Raw genomic sequence first — 20,058 nt, 5'->3', positions numbered from 1 at the left:
GTATTGCAGAAACTGGAGCAAACCGTAGCCGGAAATGCCCGTCTCGAGCAAGAGCTGCTCCTGCTCCGCCAGAAGGTACAGGCCACGCGGGCCAGCACCAGCAACGGCATGTTGGCCAACGATGGGTCCCATGTGAATGGCGGCGACCAGACAGCTGTCGTGTTGCAGTCGGAGTTGGAGCGGGTGCAGTCCCTGGTGGGCGACATGCAGCGACAGCGCCATGAACTGAGCTCGGCCGTGCGTCAACTCACGGAGAACTCGACGCGTCTGTACCAGGAGATTGGCAACAAGGAAATGACAGCCGTCAATGGGGGTGGCTCCACCAATGGCAGCCTCAAGAAGCGCAGCAACTCGACCAGCTGGACAGAGACCGATCTGGATGCCAATATGCAGCAATGGAACGGCAGTCGGCAGAACCTCAACGACTCGACCCTCAATCTGTCCACACCGCTCTATGTGGACACCAACAGCTCGGCCAAGTTGAGCGACTACAATCGCTACAACGGAGGCGGCAGCAGCGATGCCCTGGAAATGAGTGGCGTGGACAGCGATGGCTTCTTGGACAGCAATCCGTTCGCCAATTTGAGCAATCTCGAGAAGCAGGAGATCAAAACGGTTCGCATCGTGAAGCGGGAGTCGGAGCGTCGTCATCGCGATCGCAGCGAGCGTGGTCTCAGCAACTCCATACAGAACCTGGACCAGGTGCTGGAGGAGGAACAGTACGCCCAGCAGCAGCAACAGCTAGCTCATCAGCAGCAGCACCAGCAACTGTATGGCCACAGCCTGGAGGAGCAGATGACCAACGGACATCATAGCCGCTCAAAGTCGTTGCCGCGGAACTACAGCGAGCCACCGAAGCCTAGGAACAGTCGCCACATAAACGGCGGTGGAGCCGTGAAGCAGAACGGCCACCACTTCAACGGCAGCAGCTACGATTATGACAGGAACAGCAACTACGAGCATCAGCCGCCGCCACCACCAGCACCGTCATCGGCGCCAATACCACAGAGCAATGGCCACCACCATCAGAACCATCATCAGAACCACCACCAGCAGCAGCGGGAGCATCTGAATCCTCTGGCCAATGCCTATTTCGCCAAGCAACTGCAGCAGCAGGCGAATCCCTCGCGGGACAGTGCCAGGGTGGCACTACGCACCAAGACAGACTCATTGCAGAGCCTCAACAAGAGCCTGACGGACATCAGCCCCGAGCCGGTGTTCCAGAGCGTGGCCGCTCGTCAGATCATCAATGAGATGTCCGCTGGCTCGGCGTCGGAGGACACCGAGAAGATTGTCGAGAAGGTGCCGCCGCCGCACAAACATCGACGGGCAGTGCCCCGCGAGAAGCGACGTCACTATACTGCACCCAACAATGTAAACCAGAAGGCCATGGAGAAGGTGCAGGCGGAGAATGACATGAATCGCAATGTAAGTATCCAAAGCACAAGGGTTCTTAAGAATCACAACTAACTGGTCACCCGATACTTGCAGAACACAAACTGGCGAGCCCGCGACGATCTGGACATGGAGGTGGCCCTGAGGCCGCGCATGAATGCCCCCGATGTGGTGCGTTCGGCACTGGGACAGGGAGAGAAGATCTCTGAGAATACCATTGATAACTTGCTCTTGGCCCCCAACAAAATAGTCATTCCCGAGCGTTACATACCAGAAACAGTGAGTACTGCATTTGAAAAATTTGAGACCAAATCATTTACATATTTGATGTATGCCACAGACGCCCGAACTATCGCCAGAGGAGAAGAAACGTCGCCAGGAGAAGGTCGAGTCCATTAAGAAGATGCTGGCCGAGGCGCCTATTAGCAGCAACGTAAGTGCTTAAGCTCTCAGTCAATGAATTTATCGATTAATGGATCGATTAACCGGTCGTATATTTACAGGAGAACGAGAGCCTGCCGCCGAGCAAAATCACAGCGGAAAAGAAGCAGCGCGAGCACTTGCTGCAGCTCAACCAGATCCTGGCCCAGCAGGTGATGCAAGTCAGCAAGATTGTGGCCGGTAAGTGCAGTACTCAATGGCTCAGATAGGTCTACCATACCATACCATACCATACCTTTGTGCTAAGTTCTAATTGATATCCTAAGCAAATCCCCATTCAAATGTTAATGCAATGCCTTGCAAGTTGAGTTTCTGTTCAATGTTTATGTTCTTACTAATACGCTCTCCAAATCGTTATGTCTACAAAGCCAATATATCTATGTATTATGTATGAATATGTATATATCTCAGAGTTCACGCCAGAGACCCCGCCCCACGCCCACCTGTACTATCTGCGACTGTGTTTTCCCCCCATTCAAAAACTCTGTCAACTCTATGCTCTTCTAATCTATATATCTGTCTTTCAACTCTTTCTGATTTTCTAGATGATTAATGATAATATACATATATCATATGCATACCATCTAATCAAATGCGTTATGCCCCATTCTAAATAAGATTTCTATGATCATCTCCCCTCCACCTCATTGCGAGCTCATCGGCGACGTTCAAAACTTCATAAACCTTTCACTCACACTCAAAATCTCACACACACAGAACACTTTCAGACACTTGCAGCAGTCAATCATACACCTCAGACTTGTGGCCCACATTGCCCTCTCATGCATACATACATACATATGTACGTACATAGCACCTGTCCAGTTGATGTACTATAATTAATCATAAATTAAGTAACAATCGCTGCGAGTTCTATGAACTCGTTAATGGAAGTACACCAAGTACATATCAAGCAGAAGCTGAAGACTTTTAGGACTTTTTACATTTACATTCACCTGTTTAATTTATTTTATAGTTTATTTGCATTTTTTATAATTTGTTTTATTTGTTTTGCATTCTTCTAGGCAATCCCACTAGTCACAACTAATTAATTGCCCCAGTAGACCAGTCGTGTTGTTTCTGTTCACATTTTGTGTTTATTATTTGTACTCGTACCCGTACTCGAATGCATTTACATACATTGTGATTGTGAGGAGCGTTTCGTTCTCATCACGACACTCGTATATTCACCCGGTTCGCGCTATCAAAACAGCAAATACCTATACTATACTATGCATACATAGAACGGTACACTTAAGTATACAGTAACTGCCATAACAACAGTAACAGCAACAACAACAGCAACAGCAACAGCAACAAGAACACACCAGCAGTTGAGATTTACAGCATGCAAAACTCACTCAAAAGTAAACTCAAACTCACTTCAAACAAAACGCAAAAATTCACAAACAACAAAAATACTAAAAACCGACAACAAGAATAAACAGCAACGCAATAGCAACAAGAACAAGTACAACAACAACAACAACTACAACAAGCACAAGAACAACAACAGAAAAATACGATTTGAATCCGTAAGTCAAGGTTTGTACACGTTTCGATAAAACATACCTACCCTACATATATATAATATTCATAAATGTAGTACTCGTCCACTACTATTGGAGACGAGTGTCCTGTACGTAGCTTCCATGCCATGCCATACCATAATCACGCCTAAAAAACTCTGCCTAGTTTGTTAGAAACCACATTGGCCTAACTGATCAGCCTGCACGCCATAACGATACCTATCTATAACTATATAATCTACTTATATATTCAAATTGCACCCCAACACCCAATCTAACCAGAAAAGGCACAAAAAACACCACACAAAGGCAAAGAAAAACTAACCAAACACTCAAAAACACTAGAAACACTCTATAGAGAGTCCGCACCGAAAAGCAAGTCGATTGGAATTTAGGGATATAGGGAGATATATGTAGATTAAAAAATAAAACTATTTGAAATTTAAGAACAACTTTTTTAGGGTAAAAAATATAAAGAAATCAAAATCATTTGAAGAAATCTTTTAATCTAATTAATATCTGAAGCGAAAATTCGATTGTAGGAAAATAATTCAGCTTAATATAAGGATCAATAATATTGGTACATCAAAATGTTGAAATTAATTAGGGATTTTAAAATCAAGGAGATATGTTACCATAGATGTTTGCGATAGTTTTTTAACTCAAATTTTCAAGCCAATTGCTTAGTTTCTAAACAAAATTGCTGCACTGCCTAAAATGCGTTTAAAGTTGTCGAAAAGAGTCAAGAAGGCGCTAAATCGCTGCCCATATGAGTAAGTATATACCCGATGCACAAGGAGCAGCGGCAGAACAGATACACAACACAACAGACACACAACCTTTTACAAAATAAAACCTACACAACCAAAGCCAACAGACACAGATACGATACTGGATAGAACTGGTTATCGGTGTACTTTTTTTATACTCGAAAACTTTTACAGCACGCTTGGGAAGAAGGTGTTTTGCCTATGAACGGGAACGGAAATGGGAGCCTGGAACGAAGTGGAACTAACTCTTTTATTTCTTGTCAACCCACAGAGAAAGCCATGTCAAAGGCGGCCAACAGATCGAGCCAGGGCAGCGAGGACGAGGAGCGAGGATCGGATTCACCGACCGAATCACTGCCGCTGTACCAGCAACGGGATAACTTCTACAGCTAAACGAAATCAACTAAATAACTAACTCCGATTAGCGAATACTCGTATAATAATCAAGCACAATATGCGCTGCATTTATCTTCAGAATCAAACTAGGAAATTTGCTAAAAATTTTAACTGAAAATCGTATCAATTCTTAATGTGACTGAGTTATATATGGGAATATCTGTTGAATATCGGAGACTATTCTATTACAAATCGAAGTCAGTAGAGCCGGGGGGAAATTAACGAATTTTTGTGAGAGTCAGTAAGCGATTGATTGTTAATGCATATTATGATATATAGATACAGATACAGATATATATATACAACATATACAATATGGAAATCAAAGATTCAACATATCAATGTAAGCGTGTTGCAAGTCATTCAAACGATATCAATTACACACAATTATCGGTCGTTCTTGAACTGTAGAAAAAGGGTCTATATACTCGTAGAAGTATCTGCTATGTCTGCGTATGTTTGTAGGGGTTTACATAAGCTGTATCAGCAATGGATGAGTCGAATCAAACACGTTCCTGTGCAGCCTTACAGACTAGAAAGGTTAGAGGTGATGGGCAGATGGTCAAAACTTATTCATGGCAACTAAAAACAATAACTTTAAAGACTTTTGTAACGGACTTTTCAAGGGTAGCGCAAACAAACAACCAAAACAACCAACAACCAACCAGTAACAACAATTGAACAATTTTTGGAGCCAATATTAAATGCATTTGATACAATCCAAGTTTTTAAGATCAGCAACAGCATGGGGCAGCATAGTTACAATAGAGTCTCCACATCACAACTCACTCAGCATCATTCCTATGGAGAGAGACAGAGAGAGAGAGAGAGAGGGGAAGGGGAACGCACAGCGCACTCAAAGCACTTCAGACCTTTGCAAAAAATTTTCCAAAATGTACCTATCGCAAATATTAATAATGGAATAATATTTACACATGAATAAATGAAGGGACGGCAAATATAATTAAATTGTATTTAAACGAGAAAATGATAAATGAAAAAGCAACGCTGAACTACGACATGCATATATTAATATTAAATGAAAGATACATATTTAAACAGGCATAATGCTATAAAAATACACACGTACACATAATTATTTAAATGTAGGTCAATTAGCCAGGCAATTAAAGTGAAAAGAGAAGAGCTCGGAGGGGAAGAGAGGTCACGCATTGATCATGCTGATGGCTGGATGGATGTTTTTAAACAAATGCAAGTCAATGGATACAGATATGGATACAGCTACAGATATGGATATGTTTAATAATTATACTCGTACGCAATCGCTGGTTGAATTTAATGTCTATATAACTTTAAAAGTTATTGAAAGTCGCATTAGCTATTCGCAATTATACATACATACATATACGAGTACATACATACATATATGCATGAGTAATCATTTATATCGTATCGTCCTAGCCCACAAGAACAACAACGATAAATTGTTAATATATAGAGAGATGAATATAAATTCAATATATTGTAAACTTATGTATCCAATCCACGCAAAAATTGTACAAAAATATATTTTAAGTTGTTAGCTTTTAGTTGTTATCGCGATGATTATGTTTTATCTAATTGCTACGCTACGTATGGTTTAAGGTTATTTTATCTTTAATTCTAAGTTCCCCCAAGATTCAGCAAGTTGTTTGTACATTTCGCGGTGCTATATGGAATGTGTATACATATGTAAATTATTTGCTCTCAAGTTATTCTCCTAAGTTCGTGCACACCCACACGGAACACACACATTTAGGCAGAGTCCAATCATATATGTAGATTGTCAGGCTTATCGAGGTTACAATTGAAATTGCAATTGCACTAAGCATAGAACGCACGCATACTCCCTAGATACTCGTACCACAAACACAACAAATATTTATTGCATATACATACAATACTATACATACTATATATACATACATCTATATACATACTATACATATAAATAAATATACAAATACATATACAAACTGTACGTCATAATATGATAAGAGTTGAAGACGATAAACTGCGAACGAACGAGAAATGTTATCAATAAAGATTATAGTTGAAAATTCAAATTACCCAAGGGGTCTGGTTATTGTCCGGTTACAGCTCGAAGGTTTCACGGAAGAGGAACCGCCTCAATTGCCGGCATTATTCAAGATCAATGTTAAGGGGTGGAGCCTAGCCTCCAAGTGCTGCCATGAATCACAATGAGCCGCGCCGGCCGCTGGCTGCTGACAGCCGAAAGAGTACGCGACATCCAGTACTTGGATTGGATTCGTTTCCCAGAAAGCGTGTGGCGTGTGGTGGGTGTATCGGGTCAAATGTAGAGCATTCGATAGCTTTCTAAAAGCGGTCAAATTTCAATATCCGATTAACATAATCGTGACTCGCAGCTCGCCCACATCGAGAGTGATCTGGGATCGCCCAATTAATATATGTACATACATATTCATCTACGAGTATGCCAAGTCGTTAATCTGCACCATTTTCACACTCTCTTCTCTCAGCACTGTCAAATGGTGATTCAGTTGAATGTTCGACCGCAAAATTAACAAAGACTTGTCACATTAGCTGGCAATTGGCAATTAAAGTGCGTTTTGCGGCAGGGCAGAAGCAGGGTCAGCGACAGGCCCATTGCATTCAAGCTAATTACAATACGCCCGAAGACTATATGTGGCTGTATTTAAACATGTGTATAGATATGAGGAAACCTGAATTATCATTAACCAATCAGGTTTATGGCGTCGGACGCTGATGATGCGCATAAAAACAACTCAAAATCTGAGTGAGTAAGGGAGCAAATACATACGTTCGTACATATACAAAATAAAGACAGAAAAAACCCCGATATGCGACATTGTCTCGACATTATTTGTGCGGAGCAAAGTGAGACTAAAGCAAGACAGCTTTAGTCGACTCTGCGCGTCTAAAGAGTGAGGAGGTTCGAGGTACATACGAGATTCAAGGGTTCCCACGGATTATGTTAGCCCCCGTCGCCGCCTGTGTAAGTACATATATAAAGGGTTTATCCCTTGGCGTGCCGTAAATTTCCAACACCATCCCAATTCCATATTTCACACAGTTGGCGCTGCTGGCCGTGATAAGCCAGAAGCAGATGCTGCTCCAGGCCGCCCCAGCACCGTTTCCAGCAATTGAGAATGCGTCAGTATCAGTAACCGTTAGTCGCGTTTCCATTGCAGTCGCCATCATCTCTGTTCCCATTTTAGTGCCTTCACCAGTCAAGATTTATTGGCCGAGGAATCGGCAGCCGTGGCCTGGCAGCAAGAAGTGGCGCCTGCCCTGAGCCATGTCCAGCACAAGCGACATCGGCGACACCACGGAGATAGCAGTAGCCACAGACACCATCACCACAAGCGACACTGGGATCACCATTTCCCCGGACCGAGCTGCCACCACGGTAGCCACGAGCGCTTTGGTCCGGACCATTACCATGGACCACCGCAAAGCTTCGATCCGTATCCGAACGGCTTTGGGCCGTTCCCAGGCTTTGGTCCGCCCGGACACGACATTCAGCAGCGTCCCTTTAAGGCCGAACTGGAGCCCTTTAAGGGTAAGGCATACCCCTTAGATGCTGTAAACTGTTATCTAAAGCATTCACTACGTTTCAGACAATAATGGTGACTTCCGGCCAGGTGCCAGTCAGACACGCACCAGCAGCGTAGCTCCCCCAAAAGCTGCGACGGTAACATCCACAACGACAACCACTGTAGCGCCTCCCTTGAGCAGCAGCACAGAAGACAGCACCTTGGCCATTGACATACGCATTGGCTAGCTATTGTGCATATGTATACTCGTACCTAGACCTAAGACCTCATTCTGCTTTATCTACATATTGCCTGGTATTAAAGCTGCTGCCTTAACCACAAGCCATCTATCCATTACCATTAACCTGATGCACTCTTGCATGCCAGGCCCCTTACAGGGATCGTTTCAGTCCATTCCAGTCCAGTCCCAGTCCATTCCAGAAATATGGTAATTCTAGAACATAAATAACCGCACGCTTGGGTGGGGGGGAGTGGAGTCTTAAGAGCTGGCAGTAAAATAAAATGCGAATGCAAAACAATCGGAAAGAAAGTCGTCAGACGAAACGAAAACAAACAAGTTAACCCGATCTTGAAATGAGCACAGCACAGCACAAAAGCGTTCAGATTGCCAGTGTCATTCGTTCTTTCCTCTAACCCACTCTCGTTGTCATCGAGATCGTCCGAGACGAGAGTCGCGCCTCTCACGCACCTTACGCAGGAACAAAGAACCGGACGCCAGCCTCGAGTCGCGATCGCCTCCCACTATAAAAGCTAAGCCGGGCGAGAGTTTGACTGTCATTTGACGCCAAACGAGCGTCGCAAGAGGAACGCACAACGCACAATCGTTGGCTCCAGTCCAGTCCCGTCCAGTTGTTCCCATACCATCGTCGCCAGAGCATCGTGTTGGAGCATTAAGAAATGGGTAAGCCTGTCCCTGCATACAGAGTGGGCATCGATCGGTGAACGAACTTGAGTGGCGGTAGCATTATGGACACACAGCCTTAGTACCACCATAAACCGAAACAACACAAAACAGGGAACGACGACTGTCGACATGCCCAGAATTATATATGCAAGTCGCGTTGATCTCGAAAAACGAGTCGTAACTGCGGCTCTGAGGGATCTTTATCGATTTCGTAGTAAATTCAATCCGAGTTCTTTGTTCTAACCCCTCGCCTAGTGCATCATCACGGAATGTTGCCGCTGCTGCTGCTGCTGGGCGTGCTATGTGGCTGGCCTTGTGTGATCCTGGCCAGCGATCAGCCGGCTCGCATTGTCTGCTACTTCAGCAACTGGGCTGTGTACCGTCCGGGCATCGGACGCTACGGCCTGGAGGATGTGCCCGCCGATCTCTGTACGCATCTCATCTACTCCTTCATAGGCGTGGAGGAGAAGAGCTGGGATGTGCTGGTGATCGATCCCGACTTGGATGTGGACCAGGAGGGTTTCAGCAAGTTCACGCAGCTGAAGAAGACCCATCCCAAGCTGAAGCTGCAGATAGCCGTCGGCGGCTGGGCCGAGGGTGGCTCGAAATACTCGCAAATGGTGGCCGTCCGGGAGCGTCGCCAGAGCTTCATCCGCAGCGTGATCCAGTTCATGAGGCAGTACAACTTTGATGGCTTCGACTTGGACTGGGAGTACCCGGGGGCCACCGATCGGGGCGGCACCTTCGGGGACAAGGACAAGTTCCTGTACTTTGTCCAGGAGCTGCGACGCGCCTTCGATCGGGAGGGACGCGGCTGGGAGATCACCATGGCAGTGCCGGTGGCCAAGTTCAGGCTGCAGGAGGGCTACCACGTTCCGGAGCTCTGCGAGTAAGTTTGGAGTACTTGATTTTAGCAAAGAGTTAACCCTGGGTCCTTGCAGATTGTTGGATGCCATTCATGCCATGACCTATGACCTGCGCGGAAACTGGGCCGGCTTCGCCGATACACACAGTCCGCTCTACAAGCGCAAGCATGACCAGTACGCCTACGAGCGCCTCAATGTGGTGAGTGCCAGTGCGATTGCTCTGCGATTGCCATCGTTCCACTGCCATTCCCCGTGCCAAACTAATTAGCATCGCCATTTAAGAATGACGGCCTCGCGCTGTGGGAGGAGATGGGCTGCCCGGCGAACAAGCTGGTGGTCGGCATTCCGTTCTACGGACGCACCTTCACGCTGAGCAACTCCAACAAGAACTACAACATGGGGACGTACATCAACAAGGAGGCGGGTGGCGGGGCGCCAGGTCCCTACACAAATGCCAGTGGCTTCCTGGCGTACTACGAGATATGCACGGAGGTGATGGACAAGTCGAAGGGCTGGACCGTGGAGTGGGATGAGGCCGGCATGGTGCCCTTCACCTACAAGGACACCCAGTGGGTGGGTTACGAGAACGAGGCCTCGGTGCAGATCAAAATGGACTTTATCAAGCAGCGGGGCTATGCGGGCGCCATGACCTGGGCCATCGACATGGACGACTTCCACGGACTCTGCGGCCGCAAGAACGGGCTCATGCAAATACTCTACGACAACATGAGGGGCTATCGAGTGCCGGAGCCAACACGGGAGACGACGCCACGGGTAAGCCACGGCGGTCCCACTGCCAAATGGCGTGTGAACGCAAATGAAATTTTTCATTTTTCGTTTTCCATTTTTTTCTGCTTTATTGCATTTGCAGCCAGAGTGGGCGAAGCCGCCCGCCACTTCGCCCAATCCGGACGAGGGCCCGGTGCTGCAGAGTGAGACGACGACGCGGAAACCGAAACCGAAGCCAAAACCAACTTCAGGCCCACTCAGCACAACGTCAGCGCCGGCGTCAGCCCTGACCAGCACCACCCAGAAGACAACCACAAAGGTGAATAATTGGGAGTGCCAGCAGAGGCAGAATCTCTAATGAAATTGTCCACACTCCAAATTCCAACAGAAACCGAAGAAACCCAAGAAGACAACCACAACCACAACAACGTCTGCTCCGGAGAAGTTTACGGAGGAGCCCGAAATAGTTGTCGATCCCGAACAGAAGCCAGGGGAGCCGCAGTTCGATCCCAGCGAAATCGATTGCACCAATCGCGATTTTGTGCCGCATCCAAACTGCCGAAAGGTAAAAGTTTAAACTGTAGAATATGCCAGAGATACAAATCGAATAATGTTCTCTCTATTTTTTGCTTTAGTATTTCCGCTGTGTCCATGGCAAGCCCGTGGAGTTCGAGTGCAAGGAGGGGACGGCATTCCACACGGTCCTGAATGTCTGCGATTGGATCGAGAACAGCGATCGGTATTATTGCACCCGAATCAAGCAGAAAAAGCGGGGCAACGAGGCCCACTAAGCACTTACTAAAGCATATTCTAAATTATTGCAAACAACTCTAGCATAAGATAGGAATAGGACTAGCTGTAAGAGTATTTTAATTTAATATCTTCCTAGGGTTATAAAGTGCGTCAAAGAGATTACTGCACGAGACGAAACCCATAAAAATATACGAGTATATGAGTTTCGAATCAATAAAAGTGTGATCATCATTTTGTGGGATAAATTGGCAAAGCAAAACAAAGCAAAGCCTTGGGAACTTGCATAATCTGACGTTAAATAAAGGGGTACGCATACGTAATGCCATAATTTGTACGAGAATTTGCCATTCCTAATTACGCCAATAAACGCAATGACTTGGGACATGCTGCATTTTTACCGACTCGTCATCATCTCAGCCTTGGACAACACACACAGCGAGCAGCTGTTCGGGCAATCAACCATACCAACGAGCGATGATAAATAATGCTACACGAAATGTTCAATTTTGATCCTTAACATTTGATTTCTATAATCTCAATTCATGCAGCAGTCATGCATAGAGATCATACAGAGCGAGAGAGAGAGAGTGGATTTTAAACATTTTTGACACGAAACAAATCGCCCAGAGCTCTGGCTCTGCCCCAAAATGCTGTTCAAGCTGCCTCCTATGCGGATAACATTTAGCTCAAATTTAGTTGCTCTGAGTAATAGTCGAATGCGAAATGAGCACCGCATTGTCTATAATTAAACATTCCTCCAAAAGCGATCAACTGAGCAAGTAAAAACCTTTTTCAAATCAAACTTCTAGATGGAAAAGCACTCCTTTGATTCTAGACCGCATAGATTCATTCCTTTTCCTTTATTTAGGCACTTAATCCGTCTTGGGTTTATCATAAGACCCGAAAAATATCACCGGGCAGAACATATCCGAACCGAACAGCCATCGAAAAGAGAGCGCCACCCGGCGTGATGATGAAAGAAAATAGAAAAATGAAAAGAGATCAGAGACCAGAGAAAAACTCACTCGCGCACTCACTATGTGTGCTTTTGACAAAAATTCGTGCTACAAAAATATCAAAATCGAATAATTTTCGCGGTCACAAGGTAAATTCATGGTATATGCATGTTGAGTTACGAATTGGTTTTGGACCGGGAGAGATCGTCTCGTATACTCGTGTACGGCAGGCAGGCACACCGAAATTTCCTCCTTTCAGAATTTGTGTTGGGGAACAGAAAACAGAAAATAGATGTGTGTTGGGTCCCAAATTCGAGGCGGCCCGTTCAAAAAACGACACGCACACGACGTGCACAGACGACGAATACGACGACTTCGACCACGACAACGGCCAGAAATAAGCAAAATTATTTGGCTAACAATCGTCGAAAGGGACACTAAGGATTACCCAGCCGATGATTGTTGGTTTAAATTTGCTAACGGCAGCGCGAATAAAACAATTCAATAAATTCTTGAATAAATAATAAAAATCGATCTGCAAAAGTGAAAGAAATATTTAAAGAAAAGAAATACGAATAAGTGCAAAATTGGCAGACCTCTAAAACTGTGACAAAATTTGTGCGACCCTAATTAAACATCTATAGCAAGTGCTATATATGAACACCAGAACCAGAACCAGAAAACCATTCCCATTCCGACACATATCCCATACATACTACCCCTACATAAATATATATAAGAACTATCTATCGGTTCTCTGGTGCGGTCTCAAATAATCTTTGGTTTTTGAATTCTTCACTCTTTCATCTAGTGCATTTAAACGAGCGCATATACATGCAGAATACGAGCAGTGTTAATACTAATTTTTCCTAATTGTTCATAATTACGGGAAAGTTGCGAAGAAAAAAAGGAGAATTTATGACGTGGCTAAAGTTGTAACCGCGCTGGAAACTCGAGGATAATTTGTTGCAAAGATTATTATGGGGCGGCTAACAATTTGGTTCCTGCTGGGACTAACGTTACTCGCCGTCTCCGATCATGGTGAGTACTCATCCGCCTCCTCCTTCTCCTCTTCCGGCCCCCTTCCACTTATGTAAGGCGAAGGGCAAAGGCCCAGCAGCAGCACTTAAAGTTTTTTCCCCATGACAGAAAATCCACGCAGCCAAGCATTATGCAATTTTATCACAAAAAGCCAAGAAAAAGGAAAATTGTGAAAAAATACGAGTATATATGAAAATATATTGTATATATATTTAAAAATATTTCTCTGAGTTTGTGCGTTGTGTCCGTGTGTGTGTGTGTGTGTTGGGGTCTGCAAACGTCAGCGGACGACACTTTGAAAATACAATCGAACATTTTCTATAGCCTTGTGTACACTTGACTTGGCCGGCCAACCACTAGTGGCAGCAGCTGAAGGAGCAGCACAGATACAGATACATTCTAATATTTAGCTGTATTTTTTTTTGAGAACTGATTTGTTCGTTAAGACGCAAACGATCGCTGCTTGGTTGCTCTTCGTTGTCATCGTTTGTAATATTTATAAATTTAGAATTTCTAAGTTATTTTATGTGCGCTCGGGTCTTCTCTATCTACGTACATATCTGTCTACTCATACAGTATATATCTCTCCGGGTGTGTGTGTTTGTGTGTTAGAAATGTCTCTGTATATTTTGTTTGGTTTGCTCAGGTTTTTGCAAAAAACCACAGAAAAGAAATGGGGGAAATGGTGCAAATGCTATATACTCTATAACATGGGATGGGTTGGGCCGGAATAGATTGCAGCAACATAAACACAATATGCAGGCAGGCCGAAATTTGTATAAATAATTCTATCAATGCGGATAGAAATGAATGCGAAATTGCTCGAATATCTTCATTCCCACGCGGTATTTGCAATACATCTGAAGAACTATCCGCCGACAGAAATATTGCCCATTGAAAACGTATTCAAAAAGTCTTCCAAGTCACACATTAATTGGGCTACGATTGATGTGCCATTGATGGCCCATTCCTAGAGACTTCCGTGGACCCATTAGCTGATCTCATGCCGACATCCGCTGGGACATGTCCGATGAGCATTTGTCCTAATTTCCAGCCAATGCGAAAGTAATTAGCAATGCGACGTTCTGAGGAGCCTGTCACTAGGCAGACACGACCTTCCATTACTGAAAAGAAAAGCATAAGCAAAAGCTAAACTTTAGTCATATTCATATCAAAATTGATATTCCCGTACATATGGTACGCCTCCTCAAAAGCTGGGGAGCTGCAGGCCGGACAGTAAGGTGGCCAAAAGAAACAAAAATGAAGAAGTAAGGCCAAAGTGGGCGAGCAGCCAACAAAATTGTGCCGAAAATTCTCTCATCCACAAACTGGCGAAATATTGTACTCGTGAATGTTTGAGTTCTCATCTTTTAAAAATAACATTCATAAATCCACCAGAAGCGTTCGTTCGAAGTGTGCGTCCATTTGCCCGTGTGTCTGTGGATAGTACCATAAATAATGTCAAGTTTGAACAGATAGAATGACCTCGCCGCGGCGCTGACAAAAAGCTGAGAAAGTGCGGCCATTGTTTCACTCAAAATAGCATAGCATAGGGCCTTTCGTAGGGCTGTTTCCTTGTGGGACCCACTTAAATTACAAATTAACCTGTCACAGACCCGTGTAATGTTTTCGATGATGACTTTCAGTTGGGTTTGTCAACGCCGATGTCGGACCAAGCGAATCTGAATGTCGACCCTACATTGAAAGAGCCATAAATGAATTGAAAACAGGTGAGTTTCCGCGTAAAATATACTCGTAGAGTGCCTGCGAATCAACCGGCGATCGTTTTAGATGGTGTCAAAGATGGCTCTGGGGAACTGCAATCCGATCAGCCCCGTAGGGACGACGACGATGACGACGATGATGGTGGGATAGATGCGGTTGATGAGAAAGAAACTGTTGAAATTGAAACTGTCGAATTGGATTCCACAGAGGACGCGAGAAGCGCCAACGATATTGATGGCGATGGTATACCAGATGACGAGGACGATGATATCGATGGGGATGGTATACCGAACGATAAGGATGATGATATTGATGGCGATGGCATACCGAACGAGGATGATGATGATATGGATGGCGACGGTGTGCCCAACGAAGATGATGACGACATCGATGGCGATGGTGTGCCCAACTCCAAGGACGAGGACATCGATGGCGATGGCGTTCGAAACGCCGATGACGAGGACATTGACGGTGATGGCACAGTAAATCACGGTAAGTGTTAGTTGCTATTTTCCCTGCTATATTTATTGATTGATTTTCCTTTCCATGTGTATCCTGCAGAGGATGATGATCTTGATGGCGATGGCACTCCTAATCACGGTAGGTCTATCCCTGAACACTCAATAAATTTATTCTTTGTGCAAAGTAGTTTCGCATTAATTGAAAGCTTTTTTAATTTCTAGATATTTTGGCATCCAATGATTTGGTTTTTGCTTTTCAGGAGCTTCTCTTGCTTATATCGATACTCAGTTCATAATCAGTCTCTAATTTATCCTTTCCGTTGGGTTGTTTTCAGAGGATAATGACTTTGATGGCGATGGTGTGCCCAATGACGAGGATGAGGATATGGATGGAGATGGCACGGTCAACCACGGTAGGTTCCTCATTGAATTGATATTGAAACATCTCAGCTATAATATCCCCAACGTTCTGCAGAGGACAAAGATCTCGATGGAGACGGCGTTCAGAATGATGAAGATGAGGACATCGATGGCGATGGCAAAGTGAATCATGGTAGGATATTATCCCATTGCAATAAAATCCCTTAATAGCCATTTTTTGATTTTCAGAGGACGAAGATCTCGATGGAGATGGCGTGAGGAACGAAAAGGATGAGGACTTGGATGGAGATGGCAAAGCGAATACCGGTAGGAACATAACAACCCTTATGCCTCCATGAAAGTGTAATTTTTTGGTTTTTCCACTTGCAGAGGATGAAGATCTGGACGGTGATGGTGTGCCCAACGACAAGGACGACGATCTGGATGGGGACGGCATCTTGAATGAACACGACAACGATGTCGATGGCGATGGAGTGCCGAACGAACGCGATGACGATGATAGCCAGGCTGACGACGACGACGATGATGATGATGACGATGACAAGGTAAAGGTCAAGAAGCGTAGCAAGCGTGAGGTTGATGCCGCTCCAGTCATCGACATTGAGGCTCCCCCAAGTCCTGCCGAGGAATTCCCCATCGAAGAAGAAATCGTCAAGGAGGAATCTGTCGAGGTGGAGGCCGAACCAGAGCCAGAGCCAGAACCAGAAGTTGAGGCTGTGAAAGAGCAGGAACCAGAGCCAGAGCCAGTTGCCCAAGAAGCAGAAAAGGAACCGTTGGTAGAGGAGAAGGAGGAAGAAAAGCCCGTCGAGCAGGCTCCAGCTGAAGAGGAGTCTGCAGAAGAGGAAGCCGCAGCTCCACAGGAGCCAGAAGCCGCCAAAGAGGATGCAGTAGAGTCTGAGGAGACCCAGGATGAGCCACAGGCGGATGTTGCCCCTGCTGAAGCTGACGACGACGAGGATGACACAAAACCTGAAGATGAGCTTCTCTGGGTAGGTTTTAGGACTACGTCCAGTACCGCTATGTGGACTCATGCGGAGAATCTTGTAATTGCAGGAAGGTACCATCCCTGAGAACCGCCGCAGCCGTCAGCACATCACAGAGCTCCTGCTGCTGGACGAGGAGTTCAACGCTCGCGAGAAGGCCACCGATAATGTGGCCGAGATCATCCTGAAGGACATCAAGCGCATCTATGAGAACGCCATCAAGCCCCTGGAGACGCTGTACAAGTACCGCGACCTAAGCAACCGTCACTTCAGCGATCCGGAGATCTTCTCCAAGCCGCTAGTGCTGTTCATGGGTCCCTGGTCCGGGGGCAAGTCCTCGATCCTTAACTATTTGACCGACAACGAGTACACCCCCAATTCGCTGAGAACTGGTAAGTTCGCGGGTCAAATATCAGATGAAATTAGAAACCAAATGATACACGAATTACCTTTGTATCCACATCTTAGGTGCCGAACCCTCTCCGGCCTACTTCAATATCCTGATGTGGGGCAATGAGACGGAGGTTCTGGACGGCACTCAGCTGGCCGCCGACTACACGTTCTCCGGCCTGCAGAAGTTCGGCCAGGGCCTGGAGGAGCGTCTGCGCGGTCTGAAGATGAAGAGCAAGCTGCTCGAGAAGGTAAGATCCCAGAAAGACAGACAGCCGCATTAACTTGTCGTCTCCCAGACAGCTCTAGGCAGGGCAGCTGCCCTGTCGATGGGGAATCTGCTGGCGAGGAGCTATCTGCATGCAGTCATGGCTGGCCATCTGCCAGACACAATTTATAGCTTTTAGCACACATTCTGCATTAATTTCGTTATTAATAAATGAGTGTAGAAGTAGAAAAATTGCATTACTAAATTTAAGCATCTGCATCTTGCATTTTTAGGTCAACATCGTCGAGATACCCGGCATTCTAGAAGTGCGCAAGCAGGTCTCCCGCGTCTTCCCCTTCAACGATGCCTGCCAGTGGTTCATCGATCGCGCCGACATCATCTTTCTGGTCTACGACCCGGCCAAGTTGGATGTGGGCCCCGAGACGGAGGCCATTCTCGACCAGCTGAAGGGGCGCGAGTACCAGACGCGCATCATCCTCAACAAGGCGGACACCGTCCATCCCGAGGAGCTGCTGCGCGTGCAGGGCGCCCTCATTTGGAACATCTCGCCGCTGATGTCGTCGGCCCAGCCGCCACTCATGTACACCACCTCGCTGTGGACGCATCCCTACCAGGACGGCGCCCCGGCCCGCCTGCTGCTCGCGCAGGAGCGCGCCTTCCTGCGTGACCTACGAACGGCCATCGACAAGCGCATCGAACACAAGATTGCCAGTGCTCGTCGATTTGCTGTAAGTCTCTGCCATTCCGATAAGACGGTGGGTCAACATTCATGTCAACGATCCATCCTCCTCTTCTGCAGGTGCGAGTGCGTAATCACGCCAAGATGGTGGACTGCTATCTGAACACCTACTTCAACCACAAGACACTGTTCGGCAACAAGAAGCGCATCTCGGACGACATCATCGATCATCCGCAGAACTACCACATCTACGAGGGTCTTTCCACGCTGACCAACATCTCGCGCTACGATCTGCCGGATCCGGAGGTATACCGTGACTTCTTCCGCCTGAATCCGCTGTACGAGTTCAAGAAACTGACGGAAACGTGCACCTACTTCCGCGGCTGTCCCATCACCAAGCTGGACCAGGCCATTTCGTACGAGCTGCCCGAGCTAGCCGGCAAGTACAAGAAGATGTCCGAGGCGGCTCTGGCCAACATCGAGAAACAGCAGCAGCAGCAGCAGGCGTTGGAAGGACAGGGAAAGGGCACGCAGGCTGATCCCAAAAAGACGAGTTGAGGTGTTGTTTCTCCCTCGGAGGAGAAAACCTGCCATTTAGTTTGTTTTAAAGAGAGATAGAGAGAATGTGACATCGACATCGGCACCAGTAACCGTCTATTGAGAATTACGAAAGAGGTAGTGAGAGAGGAGAGGAGAATGGGAGAAATATGTATATCATGAGTAGAGAGAGCAAAAGGACATATTTAGGACCGCAAATATGAGAGAATATATATCTTTGTTAACGTCCCCCCGTCCCCGATCGTAGGAGAACAACAGCGTAAGACAGAAAACAGAAAAGAGAACTCACGAGAGAGAGAACTTTTCAATTTGAAATAGCAACGGTTGCTACGAGCCCATGCTTGGCCTTTAGAGAATTTATTAATTACAACCGATTTGCAATAGATCTTTTGATTATTTTGAGTACATATAATACACTTAACCGAACTGAGAGCCGTATGAGAGGGAAGCCAATTACATAAATGAGAGCAAACAGACACACACACACATAACACTTGTACTTGTTTTGGAGCAGGGAAGAGAGGTAGCAAATGGGAGTCTTTACAATATACCTGTGAGTAGATCAACAAGTAACTATTTTAGCTGAGAGCAAGGCGAACGAACCATCGACGATATCTAACCTTCCCACGCACACACCCCTCCCTCATTGGCTAACATCCGAATATAATTCCCCATTTCCCTAGATTTTTCCCTTAATTTTTCCAAGTAGTAGTAAAGAACAACAGCGCAGCGCAGAGTTTTGAGTTTTTGAGATTTCAGATTTTGAGCACACAGGCAATATTGTTAATGTTTTAATTTTTGGTTTTTCGTTTTTCGTTTTTTGGTTTTGAGCATACTCCCCGACGATGTCGTAGTTGATAAGACTTTTTTTAATAAAAGCAAACACAGTGAAGACGATAATAACAATGTAACTTATTTATTCATGAACGACCTAAGCATATGTGAGATAAACAGAAAATGTTGCAGAGCAGGTGACAGAAGATTATACTTAATTAAATACAATACAACAATTTTTACGAACTGAGAATCTACGTAAAATGAACTGTGAGAGCGGGTGAAATACACAAGTGAATAAAAACAACAGAAAACCCCAAGCAATCATGTCTTTCAATACAAAACAATAATGGTCTGGGTTTCTACTTATTCCCAATCAATGTTCTGCGAGTTTGCGACCCGACGGCCGGAGAACAAGAACTTGTAATAATAGCTGGATGCTGTTAAACCTTAGGATGGATAATATACAACTTAAAGATGTATACTTTAAAATTATAAAAGAATAAAACCATGGGAAATAGAAGTGCAGAAAGAACCG

The 20,058-nt window shown here is 45.5% G+C and overlaps 4 protein-coding genes across 9 annotated transcripts in view; all 4 read left to right on the top strand.

Moving 5' to 3' along the window:
• LOC6587475 overlaps positions 1 to 6,454 on the top strand; it is a 29,022-nt gene extending 22,568 nt beyond the window's left edge. For 3 of the 5 annotated variants that reach the window (XM_026984209.1, XM_026984208.1, XM_026984206.1), the window contains 5 exons: positions 10 to 1,428; positions 1,492 to 1,674; positions 1,736 to 1,828; positions 1,899 to 2,016; positions 2,862 to 3,241. In XM_026984209.1, coding sequence (XP_026840010.1) covers positions 10 to 1,428; positions 1,492 to 1,674; positions 1,736 to 1,828; positions 1,899 to 2,016; positions 2,862 to 2,884 — 1,836 coding nt within the window. In that variant the 3' untranslated portion in view covers positions 2,885 to 3,241. Of the gene's footprint in view, positions 1 to 9; positions 1,429 to 1,491; positions 1,675 to 1,735; positions 1,829 to 1,898; positions 2,017 to 2,381; positions 2,807 to 2,861; positions 3,242 to 4,406 lie in introns of those variants that run through there. The other 2 variants (XM_026984205.1, XM_002013968.2) reach the window with 2 other exon arrangements.
• A 972-nt stretch (positions 6,455 to 7,426) lies between these two features.
• On the top strand, positions 7,427 to 8,412 carry LOC6587523. Its single transcript, XM_002013966.2, has 4 exons — positions 7,427 to 7,529; positions 7,608 to 7,687; positions 7,753 to 8,096; positions 8,155 to 8,412. The coding sequence occupies exons 1-4, from the start codon at positions 7,506 to 7,508 to the stop codon at positions 8,316 to 8,318; spliced, it is 612 nt and encodes a 203-aa protein (XP_002014002.1). The 5' UTR covers positions 7,427 to 7,505; the 3' UTR covers positions 8,319 to 8,412.
• A 348-nt stretch (positions 8,413 to 8,760) lies between these two features.
• On the top strand, positions 8,761 to 11,532 carry LOC6587201 (endochitinase). The gene is made up of 7 exons (XM_002013965.2): positions 8,761 to 8,992; positions 9,251 to 9,884; positions 9,937 to 10,060; positions 10,144 to 10,635; positions 10,733 to 10,909; positions 10,979 to 11,155; positions 11,226 to 11,532. Exons 1-7 carry the CDS (start codon positions 8,989 to 8,991, stop codon positions 11,379 to 11,381), a joined length of 1,764 nt encoding a protein of 587 aa, XP_002014001.2. The 5' UTR covers positions 8,761 to 8,988; the 3' UTR covers positions 11,382 to 11,532.
• A 1,102-nt stretch (positions 11,533 to 12,634) lies between these two features.
• Positions 12,635 to 19,844, top strand: LOC6587553 (sarcalumenin). Of its 2 annotated transcripts, XM_026984674.1 has the most exons (14): positions 12,636 to 12,760; positions 13,111 to 13,340; positions 14,987 to 15,070; positions 15,132 to 15,206; positions 15,273 to 15,557; positions 15,627 to 15,665; positions 15,862 to 15,939; positions 16,002 to 16,079; positions 16,136 to 16,213; positions 16,277 to 16,896; positions 16,961 to 17,282; positions 17,359 to 17,531; positions 17,782 to 18,237; positions 18,309 to 19,844. In XM_026984674.1, exons 2-14 carry the CDS (start codon positions 13,280 to 13,282, stop codon positions 18,744 to 18,746), a joined length of 2,787 nt encoding a protein of 928 aa, XP_026840475.1. In that variant the 5' UTR covers positions 12,636 to 12,760; positions 13,111 to 13,279; the 3' UTR covers positions 18,747 to 19,844. The 2 variants fall into 2 exon arrangements, with proteins under 2 accessions (XP_026840474.1, XP_026840475.1); XM_026984673.1 differs by having other exon boundaries at positions 12,635 to 12,760; positions 15,132 to 15,557.
• Positions 19,845 to 20,058: the final 214 nt, after the last annotated feature.

The sequence above is a fragment of the Drosophila persimilis genome, unplaced genomic scaffold (assembly GCF_003286085.1).
Source record: "Drosophila persimilis strain 14011-0111.01,24,50 unplaced genomic scaffold, DperRS2 tig00000000-arrow-pilon, whole genome shotgun sequence".
NCBI classification, from domain to species: Eukaryota; Metazoa; Arthropoda; class Insecta; order Diptera; family Drosophilidae; genus Drosophila; species Drosophila persimilis.
The sequence above is the reverse complement of the archived record's forward strand: the minus strand, read 5'-3'. Positions and strand labels throughout refer to the sequence as shown.

Bases quoted from the DNA above. Each gene is read 5' to 3' on its own strand.
- LOC6587201 (XM_002013965.2), top strand. The intron at 10,636-10,732 runs GTAAGCCACGGC...TTGCATTTGCAG, and splicing joins CACGGGAGACGACGCCACGG to CCAGAGTGGGCGAAGCCGCC. The intron at 10,910-10,978 runs GTGAATAATTGG...AAATTCCAACAG, and splicing joins CCCAGAAGACAACCACAAAG to AAACCGAAGAAACCCAAGAA.
- LOC6587553 (XM_026984673.1), top strand. From the start codon at position 13,280: ATGGGGCGGCTAACAATTTGGTTCCTGCTGGGACTAACGTTACTCGCC. The intron at 15,940-16,001 runs GTAGGTTCCTCA...AACGTTCTGCAG, and splicing joins AGATGGCACGGTCAACCACG to AGGACAAAGATCTCGATGGA. The intron at 16,214-16,276 runs GTAGGAACATAA...TTCCACTTGCAG, and splicing joins AGATGGCAAAGCGAATACCG to AGGATGAAGATCTGGACGGT.
- LOC6587523 (XM_002013966.2), top strand. From the start codon at position 7,506: ATGTTAGCCCCCGTCGCCGCCTGT. The intron at 7,530-7,607 runs GTAAGTACATAT...TATTTCACACAG, and splicing joins TAGCCCCCGTCGCCGCCTGT to TTGGCGCTGCTGGCCGTGAT. The intron at 7,688-7,752 runs GTCAGTATCAGT...TTCCCATTTTAG, and splicing joins TTTCCAGCAATTGAGAATGC to TGCCTTCACCAGTCAAGATT.